Source organism: Tympanuchus pallidicinctus, unplaced genomic scaffold (genome assembly GCF_026119805.1).
Source record: "Tympanuchus pallidicinctus isolate F22 unplaced genomic scaffold, pur_lepc_1.0 scaffold15, whole genome shotgun sequence".
NCBI classification, from domain to species: Eukaryota; Metazoa; Chordata; class Aves; order Galliformes; family Phasianidae; genus Tympanuchus; species Tympanuchus pallidicinctus.
In genome coordinates, this window is record NW_026294669.1 from 35,711,652 (window position 1) to 35,736,165 (window position 24,514).

General features: G+C 44.0%; 1 protein-coding gene across 9 annotated transcripts in view; it reads right to left on the bottom strand.

Annotated features, from left to right (window-relative positions):
- HDAC4 (histone deacetylase 4) overlaps positions 1–24,514 on the bottom strand; it is a 219,139-nt gene that overhangs the window by 82,567 nt on the left and 112,058 nt on the right. For 5 of the 9 annotated variants that reach the window (XM_052675252.1, XM_052675251.1, XM_052675249.1 and 2 more), the window contains 3 exons: positions 15,732–15,882; positions 11,690–11,810; positions 5,463–5,584 (listed from right to left, as the gene is read on the bottom strand). In XM_052675252.1, coding sequence (XP_052531212.1) covers positions 5,463–5,584; positions 11,690–11,810; positions 15,732–15,882 — 394 coding nt within the window. The remainder of the gene's footprint in view (positions 1–5,462; positions 5,585–11,689; positions 11,811–15,731; positions 15,883–24,514) is intronic. The other 4 variants (XM_052675255.1, XM_052675248.1, XM_052675250.1 and 1 more) reach the window with 2 other exon arrangements.

Here is a 24,514-nt window from a genome sequence, read left to right on the forward strand (position 1 = left end):
TACAGCAATAAGTGATTTTTTTCTTCGTTAAGTTATTTTTGGATTTGGACTGACGTTCTCCATTTGGAGCAGAGCACTACGATAAGATAGAAGCCTTCACACAGCAGAGCAGGGCCGGGGAGGCAGGACCCCCAACCACACTGGCCGGGAGGACAGGGTGGGTGGAGAGCAACACTGCTTTTCAGCTTGAGCGATGCTCCATGCCGTATAAAGCTCAAAGATTTCTCTAAATTACACTCCCACTACACACCAGGATTTCAGCCTACTCTATTTTCCTCTAAACAATCTTTGTCACAAAACAAACCACTCAGAACGTTCCAAAATCAGAACTCACAGAGGTATTGTGCCTTTCTTGACAAATACAGTATATTAATTATGGACTTTCATTTTGCCCTTTATTGTTTCTAAGTACAGGCTCAGAACAATTTCACCTGCTTAGCTCCAATAACCCTGTGCGTCAGCAACACTGCAAGGAAACCAACAGCATCACAGAACCACACAATGTTGGGGTTGGAAGGACTTTAAGTCCATCCAGTTCAACAGCTGAACTGCCACCCACTGAACTGCCCAGGGTGGGATGATGGATGCCTTTCTCCTTTATACTCCTCATCAGCATCTGTCTTGATCCAGCACCACAACACCTAGCTCCCTTTTAGGGCTGAAAGCTGAAGTGGTTGCTGGGATCAGCACGGGTGATGTGTTTCTCAGATTCCCTCTGTGGCATTTCCCAGAAGCTGCTGAAGTACAAGAAAACAAGCAGCCGTTGTGGCCTTCCACCTGTGCTACCCACGGGGAGGTCCAAGGAGCAGCTCCCAGTTTGCTGCCTTGCTTTGTCCCTGGAAGGAAGTCGCTGGAGTGCAGAGACGCACAAGCCAGGCCCTGACAATGCTGAGCCACAAACTTCTCCTTGGAAAAAGTGGGCTGTGAAGGTTAAGGACAGCTTGCTTTTACCACAAGCCCCAAGACACAGTATAACCAGTTCTCCTTCGTCTATCAAGAGGCATTGCTGGGAATCGAGCTGTTGTGCAGGATCCCTGTTTTTGCCTGGTCCTCAGTGAACAGGAGCTGAAAAAGGAGCCTGTGACACTTCCCAGTTGTCGCTTCTCCCCAAGTACACACCACACACATGCACATGCTCATTTACTACCTAGCCAGGAAACTGAGAGACAGATACTTGCCAAAGATGTCTTTGTAAGCTCCCAGTCTGGCATTACATTCAGACTGGCTTTGGAAATAGTGGAAATTCACACCCTGAGATGCTACTCCATGGTTCTGCAGTGCAAACACACTTGGGACCACAGGAATCCCTTGCCTCTCTAAGATCTCCATGCTCATCCTGATCATCACCATGCCAAAGCAGCCAGCAGACAGGCTGGAGGCAAAGCAAAAAGCAGGAGCCAGAGCCTTGGATTCTCCACAGAACGGGAACGGTGGGTGCAAGGTCTGAGCCAAGCACACCAAGCAGCTGTCCCTTGCTCCTTATCCAACAGCAGAAGCAAAACCACAGCAAGACCTGGGCCTGCCTCACCTCACAGCCTGCCTGGATGACTCCTGCGGACGCAGGCACATTCATGCTTACAGTTTCTCAGAACATCTTTTATAAGCTTGCTGAAGAAATGGCTTTTTTCCCCACTTGGGTGTCAGGTTTAAATATAGATGCACAGACAGGGAGATGTTTCCAGTTCATGCATCCCAGAGAGCTGAATGCATGTTGGCCAGGCGAGTCTAGCAGGTGCTGTGCTTGGCAAAACCACTGATTTCAGTGACAGCTAATTGAAACGCTGTGGCTTCCATTAGAAATCCTGATTAGCTGTCAAGTCCCAAGTAATGTGAGGAATCCTCGGCCCTTTGCAGAAGCCAGAAGGAAAGCTAGTGTCTGATGGCTAAACCCTGCATGGCACGTTAAAAAAACAAGCAAAGAAAAAACTCCACACAAGCAAAAGAAAAAGCATGTTAACAAGTCAAACAATGCTCTTCAGTCTTTCACGAATCCCTGTGATGTAGGTCATTCCAGCTTTCTAATTAACAGCATGTCAAGATCATGCATACAGCAAAGGAAGCATGCATATACGTAGTTAAGGAAACTACACAAGTGGGGAAATAAGAAATCCTTGTCTTAAGTTATTTAAAGCAAAAGGAGAAAAGCATGAATGGCATCAGCTGAACTATTCTTGGTTCGGTTAAGGAAGGGAAGGCCACAAAGGGTTCAGCTAGAGAGAACTCAGTGAAACACGCCCTGCAGCCAGGCTAAGTGCAAGTTCAGGCCATTGGTAACTGCACCAGCCAGAGCCTGGCAGCACAACAACCTCAAGCAGAACCTGAACAGCCAACAAACGGGGACATAATTTGATAAAACAAACCGGAGGGGGGATTTCAGGTGGCAGGATGCATTAAGAGCACGCTGCAAGTGTTCGCTGTTTCACATGCTGACTGTTTCCAAGCACTCTCAGGACACTGCTCACGCACACATGTACTTTTACTCAAGAGAGCGTGGCCAGCCGATCACGTCTCTTATGCAACATTCACACTTGAGTGTTCCACTACCAGGCGATCCCCAGGGGTGCACAGAGGGCTGCTACACACCACTCCACGTCGCAGTGCTTTAAGTAATCAGAGCGAAGAAGGGTAGCACTTTTAAACCCACTGCAATTACAGGTTCATTCTTTCTGAACAATTACTCAACATGCAGAACGTGCTGCCAACTCCAGAAATGTACCCTAGCAGAAATCACTGCTCCAAGTGCCTTCCTGCAGCGTCCCGAGTCCCCCCGTCCCTAACAATGACACTGGATTGATGCCAGCCCCGCGGATCACAACTGTGCTGCGATGGACTCTGTTATTTGAACTGCAAATATTTAATCTAATTTAATAAAATTGGACTACGTGATACGGCGGTTTTAAATTACAAATACAAAGCCAGAGTTTTGACTGGTGCCAAAAATCTGAAAAGCTCACTTGTAATAAAGAACTTTATTTAGGATGGGCTCCAGCCTTCCCTGCCTTTTGTTTACACCAGGCTGTTCAGGAGTCCAAGCAACTTAACATTCTTGGCAATGGAGTTTCTGCAGGATATCACTGTGTTAGAGTCTGAACTGCTGTTACATTGAAAAGAAAATAAAAGAAAACAACAAAAAAGGTCTCCTCTGAACCTTGCAAGGGAACTTGCATGCGCTGCATACAAATCTCCAGAAGATTAATGCCAGTGCCCACAAGGAATAAGCATCGGTGTTCTGGAAAAACAAAATCAGCTAACTATCCTCCTATTTTAAAACAACAATGATTTTTAATAACGCCATTAGGTACGTTTATCTTCTTTAATTCACTCTGTCCGACAGCAGTTTTATCAGCAAGAGGCTTAATCAGAACTCAGTCTAGGAAACAACAGGAGTATGTTCAGACACTCCTGCAGAAATCCACTGTTAGAGCATTTGCAGTGAGAAGGATGATCTATTCTCAAATTAAAACTGGCAAGAAATGGCCCTAAAGAGAGGGAGGCTTTTGATAAAAGACCATTTCTGCCATGGGGTTGCTAATGTGCGCTCCCCCAAAGTGGAGGTTCTGGTTTCAAAAGAGCAGAAAGGTCTTCGGATTCGTGCTGTCCACAAGCATATGATGCCAAGGGACATTTCCTTGTGAGGACATGCTGTGAATTTCCAGAGGAGACCAACAGCCTTCAGCAGAGAAGAAGCAGACGGCATCGGTGGATTCTAGCAGCCCAGGACCAGTCTTCCTTCTTCCTGACAGATGTGTATGCAAAGCACATCTTTGTGTGCTGACAGCTCCAGAACTGAAGGAAATCTCCTTTGAGGGCAGCCCTCTAGCAGCACTCATCTCCTCCATGCAAGGACAAGTCCTGAGGCCCAGACAGCGCCACTTTGGCTGTCTCCAACACGGACTACGCAGCAGCAGATGCTGCACCTAACACAGTGTTTGGCTTGTCATTATCTAGAAATGGAGATTAGAGGATGCTCTACACTTCAGCAAATTCTTTTCCCTCTCTGCCCTTGGAGTCCTGCAGAAAGGGCCTGCTTTCTTGTCAGTCACTTACCCTGAAGGCACAGGGTGTGTACAGGAAGAGCCCTCACCCTGGGAAGGACTTTCTCATCTTAAGTTGATTCTTGTGCAGCTGATGTCTCTGGTACCTGCCGCCCAGCCCAGCATGCCTACTGACTGGGAAAACCATCTACAGATCCATCCAGCAGTACAGGTACTATGGTGTGGAAGCAGTTCATAAAATGCCTTCAAAGGCACAGACCTGGGAGGCAGGAGGCACAGGGTAGCAGTGCACAAGTGTTATGTTTTTCTAGACAGATGACAGAAGAAGAAAAAAAAAAACACAAATAGAATATTCCACCTTCACATCAATTTAAAGAGATAATGAGAATCATGATGAGGACACATAAGACCCAATTGACTTTCAGCTATTAGGGGAAGAAATATGAGAATACCTACGCCTCTCCTGGAAGGAAATGGATGTGCAGCCAGCTCCTGGGAACTGATTTAGGACAGCCAATTTGACCAAAGGCTGTAGTAAATCCATAGAAAGGTCTGGTTAACATACCACTACCATTCCTGACCACAACAATCACTAACACCAGTGCTCATTCCTGTACATTTAAAGGTCCACAAAACAAACCTGAGAAATAGCTAGAAGCACCTGTGGGACACACAAAGCTCAGTCAAGACAGGATTATTTTCCTGTTCTGAAGCAATTTTCAACATGCACCACTGTGTGCATCATCCATGCAAGCAGCAGAGCTCCCCAGATTGGGGTGAGCTTGTTGCAGCTTGGCTCTTCCCCGAAGGGAGCTGGCTGCTGAGGATCACAAGCCTGCAAGGTTAGAAGCTGAGGCAGTGTTGGCCAAGGCATGTGATATGGAGCTGAGAACCACAGCCAAACAAAACAAACTGGTTTACATAATATATAGCTGAGAAATAACTGACTTGCTTAGCCACCATGCAGAGAGAAACCTAACTGAGAAATAACTGTCTAGGTGTGAACCAAAACCTTTGCAGGAAGTCCCTACACTTTGACTGGCAGAAACGTTTTTATTTATTTAAAGTATAAACTTGTATATAACATGCAAATCCCAGAAGAAATGAACTTTTCTTGGTACTTTTCTCACTCAGCAAAACATACTTTGACTTCAGACACGCAGATCTCTGTATTAGTTTTGACTCTGTGAAAACATCTCACAAGCTTTGACACACAACGAAGCTGTCTTCTGCATGTAGCTCTGCAAGCCTGCACAACCAAAGCCTCCCTCTAACACTGCTTGCTCAGTGACAGCTGGAAGGGGGAGAGGAGAGTGGGGTGGTGTGAGCGCTTCTTAAATAAATTGCTCCATGAAATATAGCTTTTTGGCAACGTACACTTTTTTTTTTTTCTTTCTTTTGGAAATGTAAGGACCAAGTGTCACGGCAAAGACAGCAGGTAACACAGAAAATCAATGGGAGCATTACCTGTTTTTCTGAGTGGGAAGTCATCTTTGGAATCGTACATCCCCAGGACAGGGTGATTGTAGGTGCCGGATACGCCACTTTGAGGTGGGGAGCTCTGGTCCAGGGAGCTGTGCTGTGTCTTCCTGCACGGTCAGGGAGAGAAAGAGAAGGGAGAAATTTAACACAAGTGAAGCATAGAGGGAAAGAGTTCAGTTTCACTTTCTCTGCTCCACTGTGAGCAATGAAAAGGAAAATCTCTTGGGACCAGCTTTCTCATTCTAGGTACTAGAAAGCGATTAAAAGATCATCTGAAAGCTAATATACAGGGAGGAGACTAAACATATGCTTAATTTTCAGTACTGGAATGACCCCGCTGAGGAAGGCTCCACAAATTTAGGTATTTAACCACAGTTTTAAGCACATACTTGAGCCAGGTTTCGATAAGTTCTATCTGCAAAGCTAAGCACAGGTCTCACTGCTTCCCTCAACTACAGCATGAATGAACAATTCCCCTTCACTGCATAAAACCCTGAGAGAAAGCCTAAGGATGAAATCAAACAGAGGATGAGCACGTGAAGAGCCACATGTTTAGGCAGGCCAACAGCAGTTTTGATGCTGCGCTGCGCCCTGACCCCAGCACTTAGCATGCAACGGGCCAAAGCACTCAGCACCCTCCAAGGTAACTTCTGGAGGCTGGTGATTTATAGCTTTGTTTGAGCAGGCTGCTGGAAGGAAAGCACATGCTATTTGCTAAGGATATTAAATAATAAGAGAGTTTTCTAAACCTCCTACCTATGTGTGTTGGCTGCACCTTCCCTACTTAATGCCTTGTGTCCAGCTTTGCCATGAACCCCAGTTGGTAAAGACTTCTGGAAACCTCCACGTTTCCACGTTAGCAGAGCAGCCACATCACTGATTGAGCAATACAAGTGGCAACCATACAGCTGTCAAGCAATCTCAGGTTTTAATTCAAGTAAAAACAACCTAAACCCTGTTTTACTTCTTCAAATGATTGAACAATACAGGACAAGTACTTAACTGAGAGACGCAAAGAGCTGAAATTCTACCCTGTTTAACAATCAGGCATTCACAGAGATTTTGACTAAAATATTCTGCTCTAAAAGGCTCTTTAAGGAACGAAATTGAGCCATTCCCAATTTGAAAATGACTCTCCAGTCCATGAGATTCCTTGAGCAGCACGTTCTGAAGCTCGAGTCAGAAGGAGGCTGCTGGGTGAGATGCGGCATAGTGATTCTAGTTACGCCCTTCAAGAAAACAGCAGAAAAACACACCGTGCTTTCTAAGTGACTGTCACAAACACTTCTGAAAAGTTTGTTCAGTGTCTATATAGAGTCTCATACCAGCAGTTCCCACCAAGCAGCGTGATTCACTGCGCCTTCCTAATCCTCCCCCCTTTATATCCCGAACTTCCCTACACACAGGCTGAATAATTGTGTGTTCTCACACTGCTGCATTTCACATGAGCGTTCGCACACATCTACACATGTCCTTTGTCACACTGGCAGCACTAAATGCCCATACGCAGCACTGTTTAATCATCACCTGAAATAAAAACAGAACCACGTTGAAAAATATTTGAATCCCTCCTGAAAACAGACGTCGCTTTCTCTGCTCATACCGTAGGAAGGCTGCACAGAGAGATGTTTCACAAACAGGAAGCCCAGGCTACGCAAGCCAAGAGCCCCTCCAACCCACCATGGCACACAATCGCATTTTTCTCTTGCCTATACAAGCAGTAGGATTTTTTTCTTTCCTTTTTTTTCTTTTTTTTTTTAAATCATGTCTTAAGCTGAACAATCACGTACATTGAAGCTATTTTCATCACTTTGTTAGGGAATGTGCAGGAACTCAAAGGGCCTGTTTAGATGTGCTCTGGAGCTGCTGAATGACAGACGTTTCACTCTGCAAACATGAATGCACTGCATTGCTTGAGGACTAGGATCCAACACCCTACAGTGCTCAGAGCAAAATGCACTGGTCTGCATGCCTGTTCAGGAATTTCAGAGGTCCTGAAAGAGGTGAAATTGTATACTAAATCGAGTTTGCAGGCATTCCTGGAAGTACATACCTTCACATAACACATTCTCTGTGCTTTGGGCTGCGAGGTCCATCCAAAGCCCGTGCACACAGCAAAGCATGTCTGACACTTCCAACATATTCATGCAATGTAAACTGAATATGTATTTGAACGCATGTCTCTGTTGGAATCCTTTGCGCACAGAGAACAGCAACATTTATGTACGTTGGCATAATTTAACGTGTAATTATTTCTATCTCCTTAGCATGCAAATACTCGGTTCAACTCCCTTTCACGATGGCTACTGTGTCGAGTGGCTACTTCCCAAGAGCACTTCTGAAAACTTCCAAGGGAAATAACAGCCCTGTTTGCTGAGCCCGAGATGCTCCATCTTTGCTCCTGGTAAGTCACTTTTATTTATGTTAAGTGTCTTCAAGAGCAGGACCTCCTGCGATGAGGGCTGCCCAGCAGATTCAGAATCCACAGGAGGGACAGTCTGACAATGGAATTCAAAAGAACCTCTTCTTTTGTTGCCTGCCATTAACATAATCTGAAAATTATAGTTCACCACAGAATCCCAAACAATTGCGTTTAGACTGGAGCTGCATATATTAGAGTATACAAAATGGCTTGAATACCATGGAGTCAAATACGGAGCAGGATCTCTGTGAAAGCCTCTGAGAGATAATAGGAAGCAGCTGAAGGAGCTGGGGTTGTTCAGTGTGGAGGAGGCTCAAGGGGTCCTCATTGCTCTACAGCTGCCTGAAGGGAGGTTGTGGTGAGCCGGGGGTTGGCCTCTTCTCCCAGTTAACAGCAATAGGATGAGAGGTGATGGTCTCATGCTGCACCAGGGGAGGTTCAGGTTTGTTACTGGAAACAATTTCTTCTCAGAGCAGTGCTGCAGTGGCACAGCTGCCCATGGAGTGCTGGGGTCACCGTCCCTGAAGGTGCTCCAGAACTGTGAAGGGGTGGCACTGAGGGATGTGGGCAGTGGGCATGGCGGGGTGGGCTGGGGTTGGACGTGGGGATCTGAGAGGTCTTTTCCAACCTGAATGATTCTATAGTTCTATGATTACCTAGTTCTTTCCTTTAGTAGATCTTTTGGATCATGAGTACATTTGGCAAGACCTCTGCAGCTAGCTGCATTCCATCTCAAGGTTTGACCTGCACATCTGCCTACAACGTCCTTTAATATTGGTGATTAATTAGAAAATATTCACCGATTATAGACAAAAGACAGTGCTGAGTGAAGCTCAAGCGCATACAAGATACGGAAGGTAAATTATCCACACATCTTAGTGGGCAGTAACAGCTATTTCACATGCAAAGAGCACATATTTCATGTCAAAGCCACTGACGCAGAACTGTTGTGGTGTTCAAGACCCTTAAGAGAACTGCTGTTTACAAGTAACGCTTTTAAATTTTTTAAAGGAAACTGCAAACCTTAATAATACCAGAGGAAGTGCTTAAAAGCAGGCGTGTCATTTAAGAGACTATTTCAGCATCTGTTACCATTTAATTGGTTTGCCTGCTCACAGTAGGAGCATCAAATCTATCTTCTGCAAGCCTTGTTTGCGTGTGTCAAATCCAACCACCACCCAATTAAATCACGTTACAAGTATGTGCGTAAATATCCCTGTAACTGAATTGGTAACCTATGAGATGATATACAAATAAATAGTAATACACAATTAATTTAAAGGTTTTCTTTCTCTTTTTTGTGTGTTTTGTTTTCTTCTGAATTTAAATAGAAGGGAAACAAACAAACAAAAAAATCTTCAGCTCGTGCCTTAACAACCGAAGGGCTACACTCAGAACTCTCATCTGCAGTTGCAGAGCCTTGCTGCCCTCCTCAAAAGCTGGGCAAAACGAGCTCCCATCTGCCTGCAACTCATCACTGAAGCATGCCCTTGGAAAGATTTGTGAGGCCTCTGAGGCTCCTTCTTCCTTCCCCATGTCTTGTGTTGGAAACCAAACCCTGCTACTAAACAGATGGAGGTGAGATGAGGGAATGGTAAGCCTGTAAGAAAGGGGCTTAGCCTGTTGTGGAACAGTCAGTATGCTGGCTCTACCTGTTGCATCCCCGAGGCACCACAAGAAAGGGATGTTCAGATGAAAATGCACCACATTAATAACAAAAAATCCTAAAGATAATGAACCTTAAAGAATGTATCCTTGTTCAGAAGGGTCTCAGCATTTGCTTGAAGTGAGGAAGGAAGACTGAAACCCAAAGCACAGCTGGGCTCAGTAAGTTACTGCACTAAAGCTGGCCCTGCAGCATACCCCATGTCACTGACCTGGACTCAGCCGAGTGCTGGCATCTCGGTGAAAAAGCAGTTAATTCTAAACTGTAAAACATAAGACATGCAGACCACTCCCAAACTTCTTTTTTCCCTTTTAGACACAGATCACAGATCATAGAATGGCCTGGGTTGCAAAGAACCACAACGATCATCTTGGTTCCAACCCCCTGCTGTGTGCAGGTCGCCAACCCGCAGCCCAGGCTGCCCAGAGCCACATCCAGCCTGGCCTTGAATGCCTGCAGGGATGGGGCATCCACAGCCTCCTTTTCTAACAGATTAAAATCATCTATGATGACAGTTCTAGGTGAGGTTTCTCGGCCAAAGAGCAAAGATTTTGGAAGAAGGCATTTATTTACTAGCCTTAATTGTAATATAATATAATTTCTGCATTAAAGTTAGGCATTTTAAACAAATAAATAAATAAAAAGAACACAATGCCTCAGAGAGCCTTCAAATGCTTCCAAAATCCCCTAATTTCTTTGTGAGTCTCAATAAAGGATAGTGGAAAATCACTTATTTAAAAATACATATTTACGTTGCCATGATTTAGATTCATTTTTTCCTATTTCTTCTACTATCTTTCACACCACCTTAGCAGGCCCTAAACATTAGCTCTGCACACCCTACCCGCATTTCACCACTTTAACCAACGTCACAGCCATACAATTTTCAAATCTCAGATGAGATTTTCACAGACGTATTAAGAGTTGCTCAATCTCCCCCTGGCAGAATAACATTAGAATCTTCTGCCAACTACACTTCAGCATTTCTGTTCTGGCTCATAGCTGGGATATCTTTCCAATTTAATTTCAGCTTAGTTTCTTGCATTTGGAACCATCAGCTGACAATGACCTCATCAACCCTACATAAATGCTTATTGCTGAAGACTGAAAATAATACCAGATTCTCAACTTGAAAACAATTTTCACAGCAAAATTTTCTTGGATTTTCTCATTCAAAATTTCATCAATGTTATGGTCGATAAAGCAACATTCTGAACACATTACTTTTTTTTTTTTAATAGATATTTTTATAATGTTTTAGTAGTGAATGTTTTCAAATTACATCAAATTTCCAATTTTTCTTTACAAAGAAGTGGATTTCTAGAACTGGAATTTATACCTCATCATTTCTAATGCCACCCATGGCTCTTTGGTACATTAGAGCTAATTGAAGAAATCACTCTTTGCTTCTACAACATTCTAAGAACACCCGCTATCTTCTCACTTCACATGACATTTGGATTTTCTAGGATATCCACAGCAGAGCATTTTCAGTAGAAAATGTAGACATCAGCAGAATTACACAGGGTGCACTTCGTGTTTTCAGCAGTTTACAGGGAAACAAAACTTCCAGCTCCGAGAGACTGAGATGAGCAGCAGGCAATAAAAGCAATGCTAGCTCAACTATCCTGAGTTGCAGTTCACTAAGCATAAAGCCTAATTTCCTGAAAGTTCATGTTTTATAATCCTTATCTGGAGCAAATCCTGGTGAAAAACCAAAGAACTTATAAAGGCAGATCGTGACAGCAGAACCTCTTAGTTCAAATAATCACGGATCCAAGACGTCAGCAAAGACCACTGCTCACAAAAATACAGGGATAGCACTGAAGATAGGAAAAATATTCACTTTGAAACCCTTCAAAAATGCTTTTCACTCATGATCATTCACCAAATTCAAAATCTAGCTCTATCAGTGCTACGGCTGACCAGTAAATAGAATCATGTAATCATAGAATCACAAGGTTGGAAACGACCTATAAGATCATCCAGTCCAACCGTCTCCTCATCATCATTGCCACCACCAGCACTGTTTTTTTGCATACATCAGGACTATTCCCCAGCTGCAGCAATTGTGAGAAAAGGTGGCACAGGCTGCATCACACAGACAAGCCCAGCACCACTTACCCATACCAGAAGCGAGGGTCACTGGAAATGCAGTGGTTGAGATTCCGGTGTGCCAAAGCTTTCTTCTTATTTAAAACAAATTCTTGTAATTTCATCTTTACTTCTGTGCTTGCCACTGCACCTGAGAAGTCAAGAACAAAAATTAAAGATATTTAATCAATTGACTTTGGACAAAAGCCATAGCAAAAAAAAAAAAGAACAACACAAAAAAACATACTTTAAGAATGAACATTTCTAAAAGGATTCAGAATTAAAGGCTTGGTTTTTCAGTCCAATAGAGGAGCTTCTGTTTCAAAGAGAAGAACAAAGTGCCTCCAGTAAGGAGCTCTTTTTTTGCCCCTTCAGCTTTGCATATAATCGCAGCGGATGTTTGAAAGCGGAGATCTAATCAGAGATTTATCATTTTACTACAAAAGATCTCTGAAGAGGATTTTTACACTTGCATAAAAGTTAACTTAGAAGAAAGCACCGTACGAGGTACTGCAGCTTTCCTTTAATCAAAGGTATTTAAGAAAAAGGGTCTTGTGTACACTCAAACGAAATTTTAAATGTCACATCTGCAAGCAGAAGGGGAACGAGACGAATGTCTCATATGTAGATGCTGCCTTGAAAAAGCTTGTAAATAAGGACTTCTTTGTTCAGAAGTATCTGTGTACAATAAGACACACATAATATTCCAATTCACTTACAAGTGTGCAATCTGTTTCTTCAAATAGAGAATCTAACATTTAAAGAAAAAAAGTCAGTAATTTCGTAGCGTAGAGTTAAAATGTCAACTGTATAATTTCTGATCATTATTTCCTCCACAATAGAGACCAGTCTGTTTTACTGCGGTGATGGATTAAAATTATCATTCAGTTGACAGAACAGACTTACAGGCAGAGTTCCTGATGGAGTAATGCATAGAAAGTTTGGCAAGCAGAACATGTGGAAAATTATGGTTCATCTACACCACAGCGTAAACCAAGAATTCCAAAAGGAAAATAACTGGGCTACAAGTAAATGAAAAGGCCAGGAAAATCGTCTGCTCTGCTGGCATACCTAAAATACAACAGGGTGATCTTCTGTCTCCTGGATCCTACACAACACCACGGTGCCATTTGACAGACCGGGGAAACAATTTCATTTCATTTCATTTCATTTTTTAATATCTCCACAAGAGAAGGAAACTGCAATAATTCTGCAAAGCACTGCCTGAAAATGTAATATTGCTCAACCACTGAAGCAGAGTTGAAAAGCTTGAAAATTCACTTTTTTGGAGCCCTGCATTTCTCACTAGTTCTACAAAATGTAGGTTTGGCATGCACCCCAGTGGGAAGTTCAACTGAGGAGCTGGAGATAAATTCCTATGAGTTTGTGAGCAACATGGCTAGACCAGAATAGGTGACAAATTCACACATCAAGGCCTTCTCTCTCCAAAAAGTGTCATCTTTGATCTATTAGCATCTTAAAAATACTCAAACATGGTTGTGTCCTATTGGTTTTAGATAAATCTGACATTATTTAGAGGAATTTGAAGCCAAATGCTGTTGGATTGTGAGGTTTCCAAAGGCTTCTTTGGCACATCTTCCTCCTAAACTAGCAGCTGAAGGGCCCCACATATGCTAACAGGATAAAAACGTGAAGATCTTCTCTACCCTGAGCAAAGCTGGAGCTGTGGACAAAGATGTCATGTTGAGCAGATCATCGTTCAGCTCCTGATCCTTGAGTCGGAAGACGAGAAGAAAAATCTTATTCATTTTCAATGTATCTCATACGTAGTGATGGGATACAGGCAGAACTACTTGGCAATACCCAGTGGAGACATTCAAGAAGAGGAAGCAAAAGGCAGAAAAGCACAAGGTGGCACATAGACAGTGGTGTGTCACCATGCAGGGAACAGGCATTGAGGGCAAGAGCAGAAGTCAGATGCCCACATGCATGGAATAAATCCACAGGCAGGAAGCCAGAAGAGACAGACCACAGAAGGATAATATGGAATGAAAGAAGACAGGTTAAATGCTGTCCCAGAATCGAACTATAACTGTATGTAGGATAAAGCACGGGTAGAGGTAAGAGAATAAAGGTCAGAAGCAGGAGCGAGCTCCTCCAAGAAGGAGGGGATTGCACAGTGCAAGAAGAGAGGAGCAGAACCAATGGAAACTAACAAAAGAAAGCCCTTTGTGATAGTGTAGGTTGATCACAGCCTGCCAGCTTGTAGGAGAAAGCCCCAGCCTGAGACTGCCTGAGCAGAAGGGCATGGGATGGTCCCTGCCCAGGAGGAGGGAGACAGGAAGACAGATTTGGTCTGTCTGGAAACACTGATGCACACAGCTGGTTCTAGGTTCAGTCATAACAGTGGAAAGACAGGACAACCAACTATCACTCCTTATCCTGCCCAAAAAGCACCTTTAGTCTCATATATACTTTCCTTCTTCTCTTAGAAGTCATGCTTTGATCATATGCTTTGTGATAACAGATTCCAATTCATAAGGCTCAAGGATCCTGAGATGAGAAAGGAAGGGACTATTACTACGTTAAGCTAACTCTATTTGTGATTTGCCTTCTACAAGGTACAAAACAATGCCTTTTGGCTTACAGTGATGGAGGAAGGATGGAGAATAAACGACTTTCTTCAACTATTACAGACTTCATATTTCAGATTTGGACAACGTCAACTATTTGTAAAATTTTCTGATGTGAGAAGGATAGGTACTCTTAAGAGGTAAGCTTCTATAGTGATTATATGCTGTAGTACTTCTCAAATGAAAGTATTTTTAAAATAAAACTGTAGACACAGATTCCTTAAGTTCTGCTCTTTCCTCTACACCTATGGTTCGACCAGAAGGTGCTTCATATGCTTCAGATTTAGGTGCTCAGGCACTCAGGAGCTTTTGTTTATTGCAAACTATCTTAATGAGAATAGCCAGATGTCAATTTTGCAGAGGGATCCATTGAAACACTGAAACAGTATAAGCAGTTGATGAGAATAGCAGGATGAAGTGGAAGGACTTACAGATCTCACTCAGTTCAAGCTGTTTTTATTTGGGAAAACAGCCCAGTTCAACTGCTTCTTTCAGGGAAATTCTGATCCTTTGGTTTCTCCCCTACAGCTTAAACACAGAAAACCCAAACAAAACCCAACACAAACACAGACGTTGGACCTCCTATGAACTGCTCTGCTGAGATATTGGGGCAGGTCTGCAAGTTCCCTCCCATGAACGCAGGTTAAACAAAAGTCTGTTCTAGCATGATGTGCGCAGAGGGAATGAGGAATTCAATGAGGAAAGTATTTGCAGCCTCCTACTCCCCAGCTTCTTCCTGCTGGAAAAGTTGTTCTGAGAGCTTTATCTCATTCCTAGTCCCCAGAGAGCATCTCTTCTGCTGGTAGCCCTTAGCCCTGTCTGCTGCTTCCATCACAGGCTGCCTTATTTCACACGGAATGGAGACCTAATGAGTTGACAGTGCAACTCCGCAAGGTATTTTTCCTCCCATTCACTTCTAAAAGAAAACTGAACAAGTAACCAAAGTATCTTTGATAAGGGGATTTGCGAGGCCATAATCATGTTACTGAATCTTGTGAAGTGCATAATAACACGTGGGGAAGCCAACCACAGTCTGTACCTCATGAAAGAAGTGCTTCTGAATGAAAACACTTTAAAGCTAAAAACTGAGAACTCGCCTACAACTTAAAAGGGTGAAATTAAGAAAAGAAAAAGAAAAGCAGTGTGCATCTGGTGTATTTTATGGTTTTAATATTCTGCCTCCATTAGGAAAGCTGCCAAAAATACTTCAGAAAATGTTAAATCAAATGAAGAGATGATACGCTTCCTTTTGAAAAATGCTAAAACGGCATTTAGAAAGACAAAAATGAAGATAAAGCATAGAAATAAATTCCTCTTTTACCCTCAATACCTCCAAAACATTTACATAAGCTGCTGTGCAGAGAAGCTCTGTAGAAAGGCTATCAGGGAGGCTTCTTCAGCTTTATGAAGCTGCTTTATGGCTTCCATCCATCTGCTCTACCTGTCATCACTGAACCAAGTGAGCTTTTGCTACTTACTCTCCTTTCCTTTCTCTTTGTTTTTCAGCTGTTGAAGTTTCTGCTCCCGGTGCTGCTTTTCCAGCTCCTGCTCCTGCCGGTGCTGCTCCAGCTTCCTCTGGTGCTCCAGGAGCTCCTGCTGATGCTTCATTGCCAGCATCTCCTGCTGCTGCTGCGGAGAAGGGACGAGGGAAAAGCAGCAAATTAACACAGTCAGACCTCCTGGTGCTAGAGCAGAACTTCCCATCAGTTGACACCAATCATGTTTAGACCATAGAAAGAGGACTGGCTGCATTTTCTTTCCGGAAAGAAACACTTCCAGGCACTTTGTGCGGCCCCATTTTCTAACACTGCCCTGCCAAAACCTGTGGATCCTGTCCTAACGCAGCACAAACCACTGCACAGTTGCTGGACAACTGTCTGACCCAGCTGAGTTGGATAGTTTTTTTGTTTTCCCCCTGCTATTTCGCTTGGGCTTTTGTTTTCCCCCCATCGCAAAACTCCATTATGACATCTTACATGCACTCTTGCTGAAGGAATATGACTGAGCTCATGTCCAGGTGCTTGAACCAAAGAATGCTACCATCAACGCTGGCTCTGCAAAACCAGTTCCACCACACAGATGTTTTTCTGAATAAACCTTAATTACACAACTTTACACACTGGTTTCTCCAAAGGTCCCTCTCCTCTATCAGTGAACAGAGAAGAGTTCCCATGGACCAACTCAACTACTGCAGCCTTTTCATGTCATCACACACTGGTCACCTCCTGTCTGCTGTGCAGACCTCAGACCCGAGATAAATGTTTCCTCGAGGAAAGGATCACCACCCATTTCTAAGCTTAATTATAGAGCATTCCTTCCTTAGAAAAGCATCTTCCAATAGCCTCTCAGGAAGGATACACCCCAGCCCTTCCAACACCCATGCAAGAAGCAGAGATGGGCTGCTTAATTAAGGACAAAACTTGCAAAGCTTTCATCAAATGGAGTGTTCAGGAGCTCAGACACCAAAGGCTGATTTACCACAGTGATTCTTCACGAGGCCTTCACAGAGGCAGCAGTCAGCAACAAGGGTACCTGGGATCAGGCACTTGTTTATTTATTTTTAACCAAGAAAAAATTGATTTTGAAAAGGCAGTTTTTGGCAGCTTGCCCTCTTGTATAAGATAAGGAAGGACATCATAGCATATGGCGGGGAATCATAAAAGCATTCTGGTTGGAAAAGATCTCAGATCTTTCTCAGATCTTCTCATATCAAACCCCAAAACAGCCCACCATGACCACTGACCATGTCCCTCAGTGCCACAGCTCCACGGCTCTTGAGCACTCCAGGTACATCACCTCCCTGAGCAGCTGTGCCACTGCCTCATCACTCTTTCCAAGAAGAAATTGCTCCTGACATCCAAGCTGACAAGGGGCAGTCAGGAAGATGCCAAATGATTCCTTCCCTAAAACTGCATGGTAACCCTCCAAGCCTATAATGAGCTTCACTGCCACCAAGGCAGCTGCTCAGGGTCCCCATCCAGACCTGCAGTCTCCACTCATGTCCCCAGATCCAGCCACATGCACACACCAACCTGCTGGGACACATGGAGTGATCCTCTCCAGCCCCAAGCATCCCTCGTGGGGCTGCTTCAGCAGTGGACTGGAGGTGGTGTGCAAGGCTGTGGGGCTTTGGGGCCTGTCAGTGATACCTGTCAGTGATCAGAGAACACCCTGTGCCCTGACAGTCAGCCAGCAGTGAGCTGTGCTGAGAAAAGCAGGTGACAAATGACAAGTCTCAGCAGCTCTCAGCTTGGCAAGGTGTGAACTGATCTCCATAGGGCTCGCAAACCGTGCTTCCCCCTAAAAAAACTCAAGTTCCACTGAAAATCGCTTTATTTGTAAGAAAAAGCTGACACTAAGATCCTACCATCTTATCCTAAGAAAGGTCACTGCTATTCCTCTGCCACTTCCCAATTTCATTTGCACCCTTCCCAGCAAGACAGGCACTGAAGTCAAATCGCCAGGCTGCTCCAATTACCCTTCATCTCCCCGGGGATGCAGGCACCCCTGTCACCTCACACTCGCCTGCACTCTTTATGTTGGCAGCTTATAAATTAGCAGATTGATCTGAAGTTGGCAATGTTAGCATTCAAAACCTGGAATGCTGCATACGCTCTGGCCATCGCTGAGATGCTCAGAGCCTGGGCTTAATGGGCGCCTGTGCTCCGATGCCACCCACTGCTCCAGGCTCCCGAAACTCTATGGGACCAGGCCAAGCCAAGGCCATTGAGCCAGGGAACCTGCTCCCCTCCAGCGTGTGGGTCACTGCATCCTTTCTCAAGCCCTGACATCATATGCGCACGTGTATGCAAGACTTCTACACCCAAAAGACTGATTTTTTCCTTCTCTTCCACATTTTCTATTTATGATTTGACAGCCATTTCTCATTTTAACTTGCGGTACCGTGCATTTGTACTATCGAGTGTTTCAACCGTGGCTGTGCTGTACATGAAATTATACAATTCTATATAAAGATGCAAAAAAATAATGCAAGTGCTACTGTACAATCTGCTGGGCTATCTGCTGGAAGCTCCGGATCGAGGAGTCCCTGCTGCTGCTGGCTCCAGGCAGGCAGACTGTTGTACAACAGCGAGCCCGAGCTAGCACAACTCGCAGGGACTGCACTACGCTATCCTCCATAATGCTATTGTATTCTAAGGAAACAACTAAAATTCCACCCCTGAAAACCTACAGAAGTAAAAAAAAAAACAACAAAAAAACAAAAATGAAACGTTAAAAAATAATAATAATAATAATGCAGAAAACAAGTTATTTTTGTGTTATAATTAAGCAGCAGCTTCCACTAACACATCTCCATTTGGAGAAAGAGTATCTTTTCAGACTTCCAACAAGTCCACCACATGGTGGGCTTTTATAACCTAGCCATAGGAAGTATGCAAATGAACAATATTTAATGCACAATATGTTAAAACAGGTTTTGTTATTTTTATGAAATCAGGAGCCTTTTCTCTCCATCTGCAGTCTCCAAGGCTCTGCATGCTACGCTTCCCGCAATGGTTTACATACATTATGATGCTTTAGGAGGAACTGTGCTTTCATTGACATCTGTAGTGAAATGTAAATGAAAAAAACAATGCGTTTCTGGACGGCTTATGGAAAGAGATGCTCACTGAGAGGTGGCTCTGATAAAGATTATTAATTACTGTGTCCGATCTGGCTCACGAGCCACACGCTGCATTTGGTCTCCCTTGCTGGTAAATGAAATCAATGCCATCCCTGCAAGGCTTGCGTGCTAATTGCACGTAGTTGAAGTGGTGTGCTTTTCTGAACTGCAATGAAATCTAAATATCTGTGAAATACAAAGTGATACAGCAAGGGAAATCCCTTGCATTGACCAATAATTCAGCTCCCAACTTGAGAAGCGTGCTGAGTGACAAATACACACACTGTATTAGTGAGCACAGCTCAGAACATCTGAATATTTTGGCTTTTGCCAAAATAAATATTTGTAAATATTTATAACTATGGGGATTCCTGCATATGTTTAATGTCACTGCTTCCACTATTTATGAAAACTGCACAAATGTTCAACTGTACCTGTAGTTGGTGTTTCTGGTGCTCCTCGAGCATATATTAATATTAATAAACGTAATAGGGAACATGTAGAGCATTTCCAGCTATTTATCAATTTTCCACTGGCCGTATGGGCTCAGCAGTGCGGTGGATTTTGCCATCACATTCCACAATTGTCTTCAGTTCTCAGGCACATCTATCTGGAACACAAACTGACACCATATCTGTACGCAAAACTTTCTCTGCACAGAGAAACTTCTTTTTAAGTTACGTGGAGCAGAATGGTTTTCTTTAGCAATTACAACAAAACTGGCAAGTGAAACCTTTCAGCAGCCTCAGCCCAAAAGAAAGCCAGTGTCCTCCTGGAAAGAGGGTGGTACTGACACCAAAGATCCCATTTACTGGAAAGAACGAGGACGTGTTTCACAAAGATGTGCAGCATTAAGGCTTCCATAACCCTTCCTTCATTTGCTAGATGAGCAGAAGAATGCAGATCCTTCCTGTGTCCCCCCATCTGCTGCAGACACCACCCTATTCTTCCCCCAGAAGCCAGACACAGCTCTCTGCCCACATTCTGCTCCTTCCTTTCCATACAACAGCTGCTATAAAGGTCCTTCTGTCATTCACTTGACACACCATGGTAAAAGTGTTTAAAATCTGCATAGCAGGAGAGGCTTTAAAGCTTCAACTATAGCTCCTACCTCTTTATAATATATATTTCGAACGCTTTACCTTACAGCAATTAGTGGAAGGCAACATAAAACTACCTGTAACCAGACAGCTCACCTTACTCATGCAGCTGAAGATAACCACACAGGCAAGTCTGGGTGAGCAACAGCCGACACACTGCTGATAAAAGTTTGCTGTGATCCAAAGCAGCTTTGTTTTGCATCTATCTCCTAACTGCAACCTCAACCTGACATCACCTATGGAAGGTGCTACCATGCACAACAGCATAGCAGGACATCACACTCAGCACTTCTGCTCCTCTTCGAATCTGACGTTTCTAGCTCCTTCCAGAGCAACGCAGTTGAGCAGAAGCACAGATGAAAGGGTAGTCTGGCCCCATGGCCAGCATGCAGCATACCTACTTCCACAGGTGGAGATCAGTAACAAATGGTGTCCCTCGAGTCTGTCTTGTGACCAGTGCTGCTTAGTATCTTTATCAGTGATAAACAGTAAGACTGAATGCACTCTCAGCATGGATGATGCCACGCCGAGTGATGCAGCTGACACAATAGGAGTAAGGGATGCCATCCAAAGGGAGCTGGAAAGACTTGAGATGTGGGCCTGTGTGAACCTCACAGGGCCAAGCGCAAAATGCTGTCTCTGGGTCAAGGCAATCCCAAACACCAGTACAGACTGCGTGACGAATGGAGTGGGAGTAGCCCTGTGGAGAAGGAGTTGGGGGTTCTGGTGGAATAAAAGCTTGACACAAGCCAGCAGTGTGCACCTGCAGCCCAGAAAGCCAGCAATATGCTGGGCTGCATCAACAGAAGGATGGCAGTAGGGCAAGGGAAGTGACCGTCCCCTCCTGCTTTGTCCTCGTGAGGCCTCCTCTGGAGTACTGCATCCAGGTCTGGGGTCCCCAGTACAAGACAGGGAGCTGTTGGAGCGGGACTTCTTGCAGGAAAGCTCAGAGGCTGTGTACAACAGCTTCAGCTGCTGCCCATTACCACCCCTGAACAACAGGCTGCTCAGTGATAGAGACAACAGCCCCAAAGAAGTCACAAGGATGTACAAGTAAAATACATCTTTCAAAACTGACAACGCTGGGCATTACCAAAAGCATCCCATCATCTTCTCAGCACTTGCTGAACACGCAGCTTAAAGGCAGAGGCACGACCCAGGAAATACTTTCAGAGATTTCACAGGATTACGCTCTCGCCTCTCAGGCAACGAGGCTGGGGATTTGGAGCAAAGATGTTTTTAAGGTAAATCATATGCCACTGGTTTTGGCAAATTCTATAGTCTGTGAGAGGTTAAATCATATATTCAGAAGGATCTGGAGCTCAGACTGTATGCAACTAAAGGAAAATTGTAGGTGAAAAATCAAGGAAGCACCAGCTGAGAAAAAATATATACATCAAATCACCAAAAAACCTCACCAAAAAAAAAAAAAATATCACAATGTATGAGTGGACGGCATATTTTGATATACTCTGGAAGGTATACATATATATTCTATGGGGTCATTTTAAACAAATTTCAAAGCTAGCCATTCCTTTGGCTGAATTCTCCACTTCATGTTCTTCCCATCCTGTTTACTGCAGTCTCAGGCTATTGCTCTTGTTTCAGGATTCTCTCTCTTGGCTCCGTCACAACGGGTTTCAATTCCAAGGACAAAGCCAGTCAGGCTTTATGGAAGATACCTTCTGGAATACTGGAGACAAGTCAGAATTAAATGGTTATACTGGGAAAGGAGGGGGAAGAGTGGTGGTTTTCAGCAGGAGCCAAGTAGCGAGAGCTCCTAGTCACAAACATCTGAAAATACAGCTCAGGCAAACAAATGCCTATCACCTCTTTTCTTGGACATATCTGAACGTAAATTCAGCCTGCCCCCTTCCAGCTATCAGACAGGCTGACAGCAGCAGTCCTGTGCCAGAATTTGCTGCAGCCAGCCTCTGCGCTGCGCAGGAAAACAATCCTTCCCTGCTGACAGCTTCCTGGGCAAGAGATGGGTCTGAGGTAGACATATCCAACTGAGACTGTCTGGTCTTCAAGTTTATGAGGCTCAGACGTCTTCAGGAAGGGGAATGATGGCTAAGTTTCCTTACTGCCAGTCCTAGGTGAAAGGATCCCACGTTATTAGTTTAGTAGTTCATACATGGATATATTCTTCTGTATCTCCATTTCTTTCACACCTACGACTGTTTACCATTCCTAAAAGGCTAAAAGTTTGTGCACTAAGTTCAATTTCTGTCCTCTGTGTATCCAGAACTGACCATGATGATAAGGACTCTCGGTAAATTGGAGCCATGCAATTCCCTGAATAGGTATGAACCTCAGATATTTAATGCCACACGAGGTTTAGTCATGCCCTCACTGATCAGATGTCAGTCCCCAGAAGAAAAATTGTGTCTTTTCAGACACCCTTTTTCTTCAGGGTGCAGGGAATGGAGGAGCTGGAATGGAAATCTTATGCAAAAATCAGTATCAGGAGTAGAGATGTTGGGCAAAGATCCTTCAGTGGGAACATCTAGAGAAATCGCCATCAGATTTTGGTCATTTCAATGAAGGAAATATGAAGAGAGGAAAGAAGAAGCATGGCTGCACTGCTGATCCACCACTCCTGGTCATCTGTATAATGGAACAGGGGACAGAGCAACTGAACCAGTAAGCTGGCAGGCACAAGAGGAGGGAAGGGAAACTTCACCAGAGCATTTCTGCCAGGCTTCAACACCTGCAAAGCACCTGTGCAAAGTGAAATGAGACAAGGAAGTGCCTTCCACTCCTGAACAGAAAGGGACTGGAGGGCAGCAAGACGTGTTCAGCTGCATCTTTGGCATTCTCACTGTTGGCAGTCCAACTGCTGCCACAAAGCATCAGCCACCGCTTGTGTGCCTGAGATTTCTGGTTCAGCTCCATTTGTCAGAGTTTTAATGCCCTGAGATGAGGTGAAGCAGATCACTTTTTGTTCCTGTGTCTGAAAGGAGACAGTGACAGCCCACATGCCTGCTGTGCCTGCAGGAAAGCTACTGACTGAAAGAGAGTGGCCAACATCATTCAATGCTCATGCAAGCTGAGCAGAAGAGTCGTGTTTAAAGGTAGCATGCCACCAACTGAAATACCAAGCATCTGTCATTCTTACACACCATCACCAGTTCAACAGGAAACATAAACATGGAGATTAAGCCTAAAACATTGTTCGTACTGTGTGTAGACAAGTGAGGTTATTTACTGTATGATTTACATTTTAAGCACAACTTCACCCTCATGTACACCAGCTGAATCTTGCTGAGACCAGAGACAGTAACAGGAATTCTCAGTTTATGAACGTTAATTTAATCAGTGATAGTGTATATTAACAGGTCACTATTTCTGATATTTTAACAGGATTTGCTTGGGTGTTTCTCTGCTCCTGCCCTGATTCTCAACGTATTCTCTTAAACCTTATACCGATCTAATTTTATCGAGTTCAAAAATAATATAAAGTTGAAGCTGAAAATTTAAGTGTGAACTGGAAATGTGCTTTTTTTTTTTTTTTTTTTTTCCCTGCTGTTTATTTTGAAATTCTAAACTGAATAGAAACCATAAGGCCTTAAGCTTTAAAGAAATACCAGTGTTCCCCACTCACATTATGCCAGGAGACAAATTCATGCTATGAAAAGAACACATTTAACCACTTCAAAAGTAGCTTGGATTCCTCTGAAAAAAATGACTAAGTGCTATCAAGTAAGCAAGATCTTGTTATTTGTGAGCCAGTGAACCCTGGCATTTCTCTCATTTACATCAGTCAGGCTCTCAGAATATCCAAGAGCCAGCCCAATTTAAGACTCCACAGAAAGACTCCACATTCTGATAGAAAGCTGGGAACCTTGAAACAAAGGTGATGGTGCAAGGAGGGCATGGCTTTCTCCACAGCCAATGCCACAGATGCTGGCACAGGGCTCCACAGGATGAAAGCCACCGAGTCCACCTGCTGCAGTGAGATCTGTGATTTCCCATTCTGCTCCTTCCACCCAGCAAACAAGGTCCACCTCAGAAGGAGCCAAATGAAAACATGTTCCTTTAACCACTTAATCTTCTGAGACCATCTGTAAGGACTACTGCAGACAGTTCTCCCAGCCAAGCAATCCAGCCTCGGTCCAGAAACCACTGATGCTTCTCAGAATTCTCTATGAACCCAGCATTACACACACCTCCGCGTGCAGATCTGCCCCTCACTGTTCTTGGAAAAGATCTTGCCTTTGAGCACGAGGAAAGTCACCCCCAGCTTTCAAAGACAGCAAACGCTCTGATCTTACAAAAGTCTTTCCCGGGGGCTACTGCCATCAGAAGTTAAGTTTTGCAGGATCCAGGTTTAAGACTTTCAGGCCACAGAGTCAGCTACGTGTACCAGAAGAACAAGAGAAGGTCACTGACAAAGAAGAGAAAACCATCTAGAAATAGCAAGAGAACACTGTGCAATGAATTCAAGTCGTAACGAGGCACAAAATGTTCAGTCTGTTTTTACCACTGCCTGTACCCAGCTGCAGTTCTTTAAGATGAATAATCCTATCATATC